This window comes from Borostomias antarcticus (assembly GCF_949987555.1).
Source record: "Borostomias antarcticus genome assembly, chromosome: 18".
NCBI lineage: Eukaryota > Metazoa > Chordata > Actinopteri > Stomiiformes > Stomiidae > Borostomias > Borostomias antarcticus.
This window is the reverse complement of record NC_140251.1, coordinates 16216886-16230483: the sequence shown is the minus strand read 5'-3', so window position 1 is coordinate 16230483 and position 13598 is coordinate 16216886. Positions and strand designations below refer to the sequence as shown.

The 13598-nt window shown below is 51.9% G+C and overlaps 1 protein-coding gene across 2 annotated transcripts in view; it reads right to left on the bottom strand.

Annotated features, from left to right (window-relative positions):
- Positions 1–3835: 3835 nt before the first annotated feature.
- mpped2 (metallophosphoesterase domain containing 2b) overlaps positions 3836–13598 on the bottom strand; it is a 21515-nt gene continuing 11752 nt past the window's right edge. For both annotated transcript variants that reach the window (XM_084453236.1, XM_084453237.1), the window contains exons 5-7: positions 6357–6472; positions 5619–5732; positions 3836–4964 (exon numbers count right to left, since the gene is read on the bottom strand). In XM_084453236.1, the coding sequence (XP_084309362.1) occupies positions 4855–4964; positions 5619–5732; positions 6357–6472 (340 nt within the window). In that variant the 3' untranslated portion in view covers positions 3836–4854. The remainder of the gene's footprint in view (positions 4965–5618; positions 5733–6356; positions 6473–13598) is intronic.

Sequence of the window (13598 nt, the reverse complement as noted above, 5' to 3'; positions counted from 1 at the left end):
TGGAGGAGAGCAGAGCAGAGCTGGGCAGAGAGACCGTAGCCTTTAGTGACATTCCATCAGATGAGCACGAGACTTCACCTCAACTTCAGCATCACGCCAGCCATCCTCCTAACACTTCTCTGCCCTGCTTAGAGTGAAATTAAAATGTCGTGTACATGTACCGTAACACAAAGATGGGCGACACATTAAAGGAAAAACCAACATAAAGTGTCTTAGTAAGGTGTTGGGCCACCACGAGCCACCAGAACAGCTTTAGTCCGCCTTAACACAGATCCTACAAGTCTCTGGAACGGCCCCATCCTTCCAAAAGACATTCCCTCATTTTGTGTTTTGATGATGGTGGTGGAGAGCGCTGTCTTAGGCAACCATTTAATCCTCTTACTGTATCACTGTATGGATAAAAGCGTCAGCTAAATGACTAATGTAATGTATATGAATGTAAGATTACATTCAGCCTCCATATAGAAAAGCGAGTTTGAAATAAACCTGCAGTATTGGGTTGATTCCCTAGACATTGGCGAAGCCTGGTCTAGAACTAAGAGCCTGTTCAATGGAGGATGTCCACTGATTTGTTTCTAGGACTGATTTGAAGTAGTATTTGTAGTAACATTTGGTAATACCCAGCTCTGAATGAAACCTAGAGGGGGCAGGCGTCACAAGGCTTTCAGGCTTTTAGGCCGACAGAAGGTGTGTGTGTGTGTGTGTGAGAGAGAGAGAGAGAGAGAGAGGGGGGTTCATGTAATAGGACTTCAACTCTAGTCTTCCCCGGGTTCAAAGAGGGACTTTCTCTCACTGTGTCATTAGGACCAATCGCGCGCACGCAGTCATCAGGACAAACTACCTAATCTCCCCGACAGCCCCTTTGCCCCACAATAACGCCTTGCCAAAGCGTGACCAATAGGCTATCGGCTGACACGGATGCTAACGATGGGGGCCGAGAGGATTGGAGGAGGGGGCGGCCCCCGCGCCGGTCCCAACATCCCGGTAACAAGCTGGAACAGATGGGGACGTGATCCCTAATAACAATACGTCTCATAAAATATACATCAGACACTCTGCATGTTGTAAGAAGCCTACGCACTGAGGTCTGTTCACATGCCTCGCTAGCCACCAGCGCCCTCTTAACTGTCATGCAAAGCCTCTCACTGCTGCTGGTACAACGACCCATAAGTTTACAACGAATATAAACAGCAGTCTCCGTGATCTGAGCAAAGCTGGCTTTCTCCACTGAAGAATATTCACCTCTACTGTATCACACACACACACACACACACACACACACACACACACACACACACACACACACACACACACACACTGTGTGACCCACGAGTCCAATATTTTCACTATACTACCATGCAAAACAGGTATACAGGACTAGAGCCACACAACAAGCAGCAGAGAGTTATTCTGAGTGACCTCAGCTTACCCGTTTCTGGTCGGCCAGGCCGTGGGTCGCTGTCTTCCTCCTCTGGTGATGATGATGATGATGATTCTGATGATGGTGATAATGGTGATGAAGGTGGTGGTTCCCCTCATCCATCTCAGGAATGCCAAATACCTTTCTTTCTTTCTTTCTTTCTTTCTTTCTTTCTTTCTTTCTTTCTTTCTTTCTTTCTTTCAGTCTTTCTTTCAGTCTTTCTTTCTTTCTCACTCTCTTCAACACCCTCTCACACGGTTCCCTGAGAGGGACGTCGAAGTCTTAGGTTCTTCCCGTGTGATCCCTCCCCTTGGGACTCTCAGTCCATCACATCTGATCTCTCCCGGAGGATGTGGGGTCTGTGATGATGTCATTGATGTGGTCAGCCATACAGTGGCTGCCTGTGCGTCCGCTGCCTCGGCCCAGGGGTGGAGCATCGGAGGCTGGGGTAGGGGAGGTTAGCCTCGGCCCAGGGGTGGAGCATCGGAGGCTGGGGTAGGGGAGGTTAGCCTCGGCCCAGGGGTGGAGCATCGGAGGCTGGGGTAGGGGAGGTTAGCCTCGGATCCGGATGGTCCCTGAGATCAGGATGGTGTCACGAGGCAAGGGGAGGCTGGCTCCCGGAGACTGATACCCCTCTCCGGGTCAGGGTGACGATGTCCATTGTGCACTAAAGCTTCTGCCGCTTTCGCAAAAAAACAAAAACAAGAGGAAACGTAAATGCCTATTTCAAGTTTTAAAATAAACGTATTTGTCCTATAGACAATATTTTAAGACGCATAAGGAAATATTGAAATTATAGGCTACAAGTCTCGAGCACACTTACCCCATACACAATCCGAATCTCACTTTATAAACTAGTCGTAGCCAATTTCCTCGCATGCAGGCTTTTATCCAGGAAATATTCACTACCTGTGCGCAAAGCGCACCAGCACAAACACGCACCCGCACAAACACGCACCCGCTCTCAGCACGGTGAAGTAGACCATTAGCTTACGTCACGTTTACTACAAAGCTCATTCAGGAGGCAAATATTTTGGTACCGCTTTTTCTCTCTTGATGCCTAGTTCCCATGGAAACTTTTAGGAATGAATTGTCTGCCATCTAGTGTCAAAAATATACACTAGCCTGCCGCTCTCTGAATCAGACCCAACTGGCTTTACATCGTTTCTGCTTGTTGCCAAGGGGGGGGTGGCATTGTCATTCATTCAGTGTGCTGTGGAGGCGCGCGTGTGTGTGTGTGTGTGTGTGTGTGTGTGTGTGTGTGTGTGTGTGTGTGTGTGTGTGTGTGTGTGTGTGTGTGTGTGTGTGTGTGTGTGTGTGTGTGTGTGTGCTACCAGCCATCTCTCTGGGCTGTTGTCTGGTTGACAGGAGACCAGCTGAGGCTGAAACCCTGAACAGATGACCTGGTGGAATCCTGCTGTCCTCCAGATGCATGACTAAATGGATGATTTAACATGGGAGAAGAGTCCAGTCCCAGAGGAAACTATAATGTTTCAACTCCAGCAGCACTGACCTATTCCTGTTGGCCTGGACAAAGGCAGGTCAGACCAGCAGATGCCAGCCTTGTCCTGTCCCTTCTCCTCCAGGGCCAATGGCCATCCTAACAAACCCGCCAGATCAATAGCCGTCACCCAAAGCAGCACAAGCCAGGTTGGGCTGAGCCAGCATGATGGGAGCAGTCACACCTGTCAGGAGCAACTATTGATCCATGATTAGAGTCCATCTGTAGGTAATTAATAGACTAGATCAGTCTGGCTCGGTGAGACACAACACTAATCAACTGACAGCAGAGAGAGAGAGAGAGAGAGAGAGGGAGGGAGAGAGAGAGAGAGAGAGAGAGAGAGAGGGAGAGAGAGAGATAGGGTAGAGAAAGGAGGAAGCAGGGATGGAGAGGGGAGGAGGGATGAAGAGTGAGAGGTGAAGAGGTATCTGGTGTTCAGCCTGAGTTGGAATCTGGAGCAGATGAGCCATCATCATCATCATCATAGTCATCATCACCACGAGATGAAGATGAGCCATCATCATTATCATAGTCATCATCACCACGAGATGAAGATGAGCCATCATCATTATCAGTCATCATCACCACGAGCTGAAGATGAGCCATCATCATTATCATAGTCATCATCACCACGAGATGAAGATGAGCCATCATCATTATCATAGTCATCATCACCACGAGATGAAGATGAGCCATCATCATCATCATAGTCATCATCACCACGAGCTGAAGTCAGGAATTCTATGTGGTTTCTATTCAGATCCTCGCTGGAGAAAAGCAACACGCACTCAAGAGGTAAAAATCTTGCAATTTTATTTGCATATAAAGGCAACTAAATTCATCACAAGTTAAAAAAGAAGACGTTTCATAAACCAGGAAACTAAACAGGCATTTACAATGACAGAGGACGGCCGTTGGCAACTTTTTTTGTGCTAGCAAAACTGCTTTTTCACACAGTGCAATAACTTTGAGAAAAAATACCCCCAAAATCATTTTTTAAAATTGTTTAATTAGAGGGTATTCCAACCTTGCTTAGACAAGTGTTCAACATAAGTCAGCTGGTGTTGGTTGAATACAGATGAAAAACAAGTAAATAAGATCAATAAAAATCAAGTTTAATAAGTGTGCTGTGAAGAGCACGTCATAGAAGTTAGCTTGGGTAGTCTTGTTGAGACAACCCGGTGGATCCTAGCAGACAGGTATACTCTGTGTAGGTACAACATAAAATGCTATAAAACTGAGACTGAATAACTTAGGGTATATGGCCAGTTCCATGTCATAATAACCACGTATGTCTATATGAGGTCACGTATGTATCTGTATCTGTACGCACTTCTGATGCCTCAGATAAAAGTACCATCATCATGTCCCTCAAACAAGCAACCTCTACTATAGGTACATTGTTTTTATAAGAGATTGCTTTAGAATGGCACCACCTGCTGGTAGACAATATAGTTTAGATCCTGAAACAACTGATAACATGGTAAATTAAATAGATCTGCCAATGCAAACGCATGGACTGGTAATAAAATCAATGCTTTGTTTTACAGTCCAGTTTAAGATGGTATTTACCTAGTACCTATTTTGGTTGTAACAATGGTTACTTCAACTACCTGGTAATTCTTAATGAATCTCAAAGAAACAAAAATGTTAATCAGACATAACGATTCACCCACGTCCTCAGAAAATACCTGGTAAATATCAGACTGTAAAACCGAGCATTACTAAAACAGCTGTCACATTTACAAATGTCAGACCGTCATGATCTCGCACGCACGCGCGCAGTCACACAGAGTTCCACAATCTGAATCGAATTATCATGCATTTATCTTACAAGCAGTTTCACAAAAATGACAAATATCTCAGAGAACACATTTAGTACAACTCGTCGATCTGGTTTTTAAAAATGCTGGTTCTGTCGGTGGCGCGGGGACTAGGGGTTGGGCAGGTCGAACACGATGGGCGGGTTGGTGGGCTGGAAACTGACGGTGCAGGTGGAGGAGTTGATGAAGGTGGTGGATCCGTCCGTCATGATGCCGTAGCCTGGAGAGGGGCGGGGACAGACCAGAGGCATTAGAATCTGAGTAGAATCTGAGTAGAATCTGAGTAGAATCTGAGTAGAATCTGGGTAGAATCTGGGTAGAATCTGGGTAGAATCTGGGTAGAATCTGAGTAGAATCTGGGTAGAATCTGGGTAGAATCTGGGTAGAATCTGAGTAGAATCTGGGTAGAATCTGGGTAGAATCTGGGTAGAATCTGGGTAGAATCTGGGTAGAATCTGGGTAGAATCTGGGTAGAATCTGAGTAGAATCTGAGTAGAGACTAGGAGAAAGACGGCTCGGTTGACGGCTGGAGGCACAGCTTGAGATTCATAGTCAATCTCTACAGTGTATCACACGCTCACGCATGGACACACTCACTCACTCACTCACTCGCTCACTCACTCACTCGCTCTCCCACACTCGCTCTCACACACTCGCTCTCACACACTCGCTCTCACACACTCGCTGTCACACACTCGCTGTCACACACTCGCTCTCACACACACTCACTCTCTCTCACACACTCACGCACGCATGCACACTCACGCACGCATGCACACTCACTCAATCACTCACTCACTCACTTACTCACTCTCAAACAAACTCTCACTCACAAACACACACACTCTCTCTTGCACATTCTGTGGACGCTCACCCTCGTGGATGCCTCCGAAGGCGTGCAGTTTGGGCTGGACCCTCTGCTGCACCGTGTTCAGCAGCTCAACGCAGCCCACCCTCTGAAGCTCCTTAGGAACCCAGTCCCTGAACCCTGCAACACACAACACCACACACACGTAAGGAGACCAGTCCCTGAACCCTGCAACACACAACACCACACACACGTAAGGGGACCAGTCAGTACCACTTGTAACCACAAGAGGGCGCTCGCCGCCTATTGTCAACAAGCACAGACTGTATGGAGAACGTGTCCTTGTCCTTGGACAACATTCAAGTTCACGGGATTCAAGTATTCAAGTAACACCCAGTCAACATGGGTGACATTTAGTGCAAACAGGGAGCCAACTGAAAACAAAACAAGGGGTCCCCTCCATCATTCAGTGCGTGTTTACAATATTGCCTGCCATGCCGAGGAGAAGACACTCTTGGATCTTAGGAGGTAAGGTATTTCCTCTCCACCTAGATAGATAGACACAGTTGATACAGTTGTTTGGCTGTTTTTGTTGCCCGTGTTGAAAAGAATAAATACTAACGTCGAATGTGTTTTGTCGTGGTCAGAAGGCAGGCAGGAGGCTGTGTGATGTGCGCTGCTTTGCTGTGTCTACTAATCAAATCTACAAGGTCAAGATCGATTGTGCATTCCCCCCTCCCCCCAAAGTTCGAGTATTTATTTGACAGCCCTTGTGTGTGTGTGTGGAGGGCAGTGTGGTCTCACCGAGAGGGGGTCCATGGGTCATGAGGATGTCGATGTCCTCTGGTACCTTGTTCCATTTGTCCAACAGAGACTGACCGCGGGGCAGGTTGAAACCCCAGCCGTTAAACCATGGGGTCCTGGAGGGAGGGAGGGAGGGAGGGAGGGAGGGAGGGAGGAACACACACACACACACACACACACACACACACACACACACACACACACACACGTTTGCCGGCAGCCTGAACAGATGTAGGCTAAATCTTGCACAATGTACATTCCATACACACACATCATGAGCAGGAACGCACACATTTAGAACCTCGAAAGAACTCGGCTCAACTTCAGACACGTTCCAGAAGCGCTATAATATATTTCAACATGCTGGGTGTGTGTGTGTGTGTGGGGAGAGGGAGAGAAAGAGAGGGAGAGAGGGAGAGAGAGAGAGGGAGAGAGAGAGGAAAAGCTAAGCCATAGCAGGAGAGGGTCGGAGGTTAGATGACCAGGACGTTTGGATCTATCCAGACCGCCCTGGTTCAGCCTGGCAGAGGTCAGCGAGGCGGGGGTCAGAGTGATTAAGCTGTCAACACCAGTGAAAAGGAACACGTTAATAAGAGTTTTATACCCGCCTCCAACCCCCCGGGGAACTGCCTGCTGACGCACGCACGCACGCACGCACGCACGCACGCACACACACACACACACGCTATTGCAGACGGACCCTCACACACCGGTATGTGGAACGCATGGCCGCGGCCGGTCCTAACTTGCGTATTTAAACCTTATAGAGGCAGACAGACAGGCAGACAGACAGACACACAGGCAGACAGACAGAGAGGCAGACAGACAGACAGGCAGACACAGACAGACAGGTAGACAGGCAGGCAAACGGACAGGCAGACGGACAGGCAGACGGACAGGCAGACAGACAGGCAGACAGGAAGACAGGCAGACAGACAGACAGACAGACAGACAGACAGACAGACAGGGTCGTTGAAAGCCCCCGGCTGCAGACAGACCGACCAGGTCAGGGATAAATCTGTCCTGTGCTGGTGTGCAGGGGTGTGTGTGTGTGTGTGTGTGTGTGTATGGAGGAGGAGGAGGTGGGTAGGGGGGAAGAAGTAGAGCTCAATTCTGCTGGGAGGTCTCCATGCTATAGAACACAGGAGACAAGAGAGCTGTTCACACCGTGGCGCAATGCATCGGCCATTTGTTTATAGTGACGTGTCAGTGTGTCCTCTCCTCCCCTCCCCCTGCTCTGTCCTCTCCTCCCCCTGCTCTGTCCAGTCCTCTCCTCCCCCTGCTCTGTCCTCTCCTCTCCTCCCCCTGCTCTGTCCTCTCCTCTCCTCCCCCTGCTCTGTCCTCTCCTCTCCTCCCCCTGTCCTCTCATCTCTGTCCTCTCCTCCCCCTGCTCTGTCCTCTCCTCTCCTCCCCCTGCTGTCCTCTCCTCTCCTCCCCCTGCTCTGTCCTCTCCTCTCCTCCCCCTGTCCTCTCATCTCTGTCCTCTCCTCCCCCTGCTGTCCTCTCCTCTCCTCCCCCTGCTCTGTCCTCTCCTCTCCTCCCCCTGCTCTGTCCTGTCCTCTCCTCCCCCTACTCTGTCCTCTCCTCCCCCTACTCTGTCCTCTCCTCTCCTCCCCCTGCTCTGTCCTGTCCTCTCCTCCCCCTGCTCTGTCCTCTCCTCTACTCCCCCTGCTCTGTCCTCTCCTCTCCTCCCCCTGCTCTGTCCTGTCCTCTCCTCCCCCTGCTCTGTCCTCTACTCCTCCTGCTCTGTCCTCTACTCCTCCTGCTCTGTCCTGTCCTCTCCTCTCCCTGTCCTCTCATCTCTGTCCTCTCCTCTCCCTGTCCTGTCCTCTCATCTGTCCTCTCCTCTACTCGCCCTGTCCTCTCATCTCTGTCCTCTCCTCTCCTCCCCCTGTCCTGTCCTCTCCTCTACTCCCCCTGTCCTGTCCTCTCATCTATGTCCTCTCTTCTCCTCTACTCCCCTGTCCTCTAATCTCCTCCCCCTGTCCTGTCCTCTCATCTCTGTCCTCTCTTCTCCTCTACTCCCCCTGTCCTGTCCTCTCATCTGTCCTCTCCTCTACTCCCCTGTCCTCTCATCTCTGTCCTGTCCTGGGTCTGTCCCCGTGCTGCAGCAGGGCCAGTCAGAGAGCGTGTCTCCCTGGCTGTGACTGATGGCAGGATAACAGGCCAGCGGCTGCTTCAGAGCACACACAGGTTCACTCACCCCCCCCCCCCCCCCACTTCCGGAGCTATTACTGACCTGTCTGTCTGTCTGTCTGTCTGCAGCTGACCTAGCACTATCTGGTCACCTCTCTGTCACTATGCACATGCACACACACACACGCGCACACACACACCACGCGTACACACACACACAAACACACACACACACACTCCAATGGACACATGCAAATGGAGCTGTATCGGGGTGTGCATCAGTGGCCTGTCAGCTGAACTAGACAGAGAACAGAGACACAGACCACACAGTCCACAGGGATGGGAGGGGGGGGGGGGGGGGGGGAGCAGAGAGCTCTCACAACGTGCCAAATGCAGCCGGTCCCTCTAGTCCCCCCAGGTCCATTCTTCAAATATTCATCTGAGCAAGAGAGGAGAGGAGGAACACGTGCGGTCTGCAGCGGAGGTAGGGAGAGCAGGAGAGAGAGCTGGAGAGAGACCGGCTGAGAGAGTGTGTATGAGAGAGACAGAGAGAGAGAGAGAGAGACAGAGAGAGAGAGAGAGAGAGAGAGAGAGAGAGACAGAGAGAGACAGGGACAGGGAGAGAGAGAGAGAGAGAGAGAGGGTGGGGAGGGTGGCCTATCTCCCCCTACATCACTGTAGTCTGAACTCATATCCTGCCCTCATCTCCCCTCAGGTCTCCGGTGCTCCGCCCTGCCCGGACAGGTGGTTTCAGATCCAGTCCCGATGTTTGCAGTGTCTCTGTGTCTCTGTCAGTGTGTCTCTGTCTGTGTCTCTGTCTGTCTGTGTCTGTGTCTCCGTCTGTGTCTCCGTCTGTGTCTCCGTCTGTGTCTCCGTCTGTGTCTCTGTCTGTGTCTCTGCCTGTGTCTCTGCCTGTGTCTCTGTCTCTGTCAGTGCCCCGTGCTCTGCCATGTGAAGGGCTGACCGGCGCCACGCCGCCACGGGATCCAACCTCCAATCACCACTGACCAGCCGATACACAGGAGGAGCCTCCCTTCATTCATAGCCTGCATATTCAAGCCTCTATGTCTGCGTGCGCATGCATGTGTGTGTATTTGTGTGAGTATGTGTGTGTGTGTCAGTGAGAACACACAGGTGTGTGACATGCGCTACCTCGGGGCAAGGCCCCTGCGGTCAATGGACGCGGTCACAGCTCTTCTCCTCCTGGCCCCGCAGTGGTGGAACGAACTGCCCACTGACGTCAGGACAGCAGAGTCGCTGCCCGTCTTTCACCACAGACTCAAAACTCAGCTGTTCAAGAAGTACTACAGAGATCCTCCCTCTTAAGCACTTATCATATTTTTAGTTTGCTATTCTTCACTTTGCCTCTGCCATTAGATTATGCTCTTAGCCCGTTTTAGAAAGGAGATGCACTTGTGAGTTCTGGCAAGTAGTATTACACTGACTTTTCCTCCGTTAAATGCAATTATTGTCGCTTCGGATAAATGCGTCAGCTAAATGACTAATGTAATGTAATGTCATGTAAAGTAATGTGTGTGTGTGTGTGAGAGAGTGTGTGTGTGTGTCTGTGTGTGTGAGAGAGAGTGTGTGTGTGTGTCTGTGTGTGTCTGTGTGAGAGAGAGAGAGAATGTGTGTGTGTGTGTGTGTGTGTGTGTGTGTGTGTGTGTGTGTGTGTGTGTGAGAGAGAGCGTGCATGTGTGTGTGTGATAATCAGTAGTCTATACGCACACCACCGGCTCCTGCCCTCAGCCCTCTCACACAGGGTCTCTCTCTGGCTCCTGGTGACCCTGCTTTGTAAATAATTAGCCATTCATATTCATCTGAGGTCGAGGTGATGCTCATTTCACAGGTCATTACTTGGAGGTGCTGGACCACGGCTCATTAGAACACTTGTGATCTCTGGTAAAGGGCTCCTGTTAGATCATAAACACCACAGTCCCCCTAACATATCATCTCTAATGGAATAGCTGCATGTACTGTCTGTTTGGTGCTGGGTAATGTAGTCCAGGATCGGTGTGTCACCACCATGTTTGTTGGTTGCTGGGGCAGGCAGTCGGACTGCATCTGAGACCCTCTCCTGGGAGTGTGTAATAGCAGTGACATTTCCAAGTGACCATGTTTGGCACAGGAACCCTGTCTCTCCCTCTGTCTCTCTGCCTGTCTCTCTCTCTCTCGTGCGGTCTCTCTCTGCCTAGGAGGTGTATCCTGAAGACCTGTACATTCAGCACCTGGTATATATCCACTTACTAGCACTGACACACTCACACACTCACACTCTCACACTCTCTCACACTCTCTCACACTCTCTCACACTCTCTCACACTCTCTCACACTCACACTCACAGGGTAAGAATGACCACAACACCGACTGTGGTATGAACAGAGGGCGTTCAATCATATTTGTCGCAGCTCTTCCCCGGTTAATCCTCGAGGGACCGAGAGCTCATGAGTCTCTGGATCCAGGAGAGCAGCTCAGAGTGTGTCTCTCCTAGTCCAACTGACCTACACACACACACACACACACACACACACACACACTCATAGACGGACACACACACCAGACACAGACAGACAGTGTCCCGCTGTGCTGGTGCAGCGGTGGCCGTGGATAGAGTGCATTAGCGGCCCAGTGTGGGGCTCTGAGCTGCTTTACCCCCGGGTTACCCTGTCCTCAGTGACCCCCTCTGCCCTGGAACACTCCTGGCTGCACTCAGACACACACACGATTACACATGCAGAAACGCTCGCACCCACACACACACACACACACACACACACGATTAAACATGCAGAAACGCTCGCACCCACACACACATACAGGCAAGCCGACCAATACTGAAACACACACTCAGACGCGGGGGGGTCCGAGCATCGCGACAGGGGGAAGATTCCCATGGCAACGGGGAAGGGCCGCATCCCCTGCGCGTCTCACCCGACATGAACCCCCCGGAGGTCACATGACTCGCAGCGGCTCGGCCGCCGTAAGAGGATTACAGTCTGTGATGCGCCGCAGCCGGACCACGTAGCCCAGAGTACAATACCAGACTACCCGCCTGACCCTGTCCACACCAGACTAACCCAGACTACCCGCCTGACCCTGTCCACACCAGACTAACCCAGACTACCCGCCTGACCCTGTCCACACCAGACTAACCGCCTTCTACAACCACACTGACCCTGTCCACTCCAGACTAACCGCCTGGCCCTGTCCACACCAGACTAACCCAGACTACCCGCCTGACCCTGTCCACACCAGACTAACCCAGACTACCCGCCTGACCCTGTCCACACCAGACTAACCCAGACTACCCGCCTGACCCTGTCCACTCCAGACTAACCCAGACTAACCGCCTGACCCTGTCCACACCAGACTAACCCAGACTACCCGCCTGACCCTGTCCACACCAGACTAACCCAGACTACCCGCCTGACCCTGTCCACACCAGACTAACCCAGACTACCCGCCTGACCCTGTCCACTCCAGACTAACCACCTGCTACAACCACACTGACCCTGTCCACACCAGACTAATCCAGACTAACCACCTGGCCCTGTCCACTCCAGACTAACCCAGACTACCCGCCTGGCCCTGTCCACACCAGACTAACCCAGACTAACCGACTGACCCTGTCCACACCACACTAACCCAGACTAACCGCCTGACCCTGTCCACACCAGACTAACCCAGACTACCCGCCTGACCCTGTCCACACCAGACTAACCCAGACTACCCGCCTGACCCTGTCCACACCAGACTAACCCAGACTACCCGCCTGACCCTGTCCACACCAGACTAACCCAGACTACCCGCCTGACCCTGTCCACACCAGACTAACCCAGACTAACCGCCTGACCCTGTCCACACCAGATTAACCCAGACTACCCGCCTGACCCTGTCCACACCAGACTAACCCAGACTACCCGCCTGACCCTGTCCACACCAGACTAACCCAGACTACCCGCCTGACCCTGTCCACACCAGACTAACCCAGACTACCCGCCTGACCCTGTCCACACCACACTAACCCAGACTACCCGCCTGACCCTGTCCACACCAGACTAACCCAGACTACCCGCCTGACCCTGTCCACACCAGACTAACCGCCTGCTACAACCACACTGACCCTGTCCACACCAGACTAACCCAGACTAACCGCCTGCTACAACCAGCCTGGCCCTGTCCACACCAGACTACCCACCTGCTACAACCACACTGACCCTGTCCACTCCAGACTAACCCAGACTACCCGCCTGCTACAACCACACTGACCCTGTCCACTCCAGACTAACCCAGACTAACCGCCTGCTACAACCACACTGGCCCTGTCCACACCAGACTAACCCAGACTAACCGCCTGCTACAACCACACTGGCCCTGTCCACACCAGACTAACCCAGACTAACCGCCTGGCCCTGTCCACACCAGACTAACCCAGACTACCCGCCTGACCCTGTCCACACCACACTAACCACACTGGCCCTGTCCACACCAGACTAACCACACTGACCCTGTCCACACCAGACTAACCCAGACTACCCGCCTGCTACAACCAGACTGACCCTGTCCACACCAGACTAACCCAGACTACCCGACTGACCCTGTCCACTCCAGACTAACCCAGACTAACCCTGTCCACACCAGACTAACCCAGACTAACCCTGTCCACACCAGACTAACCCAGACTAACCCTGTCCACACCAGACTAACCCAGACTAACCCTGTCCACACCAGACTAACCCAGACTAACCCTGTCCACACCAGACTAACCCAGACTAACCCTGTCCACACCAGACTAACCCAGACTAACCCTGTCCACACCAGACTAACCCAGACTAACCCTGTCCACACCAGACTAACCACACTGACCCTGTCCACTCCAGACTAACCGCCTGGCCCTGTCCACACCAGACTAACCCAGACTAACCGCCTGCTACAACCACACTGACCCTGTCCACACCAGACTACCTGCCTGGCCCTGTCCACTCCAGACTAACCGCCTGACCCTGTCCACACCAGACTAACCCAGACTAACCGCCTGACCCTGTCCACTCCAGACTAACCCAGACTAACCGCCTGCTACAACCACACTGACCCTGTCCACACCA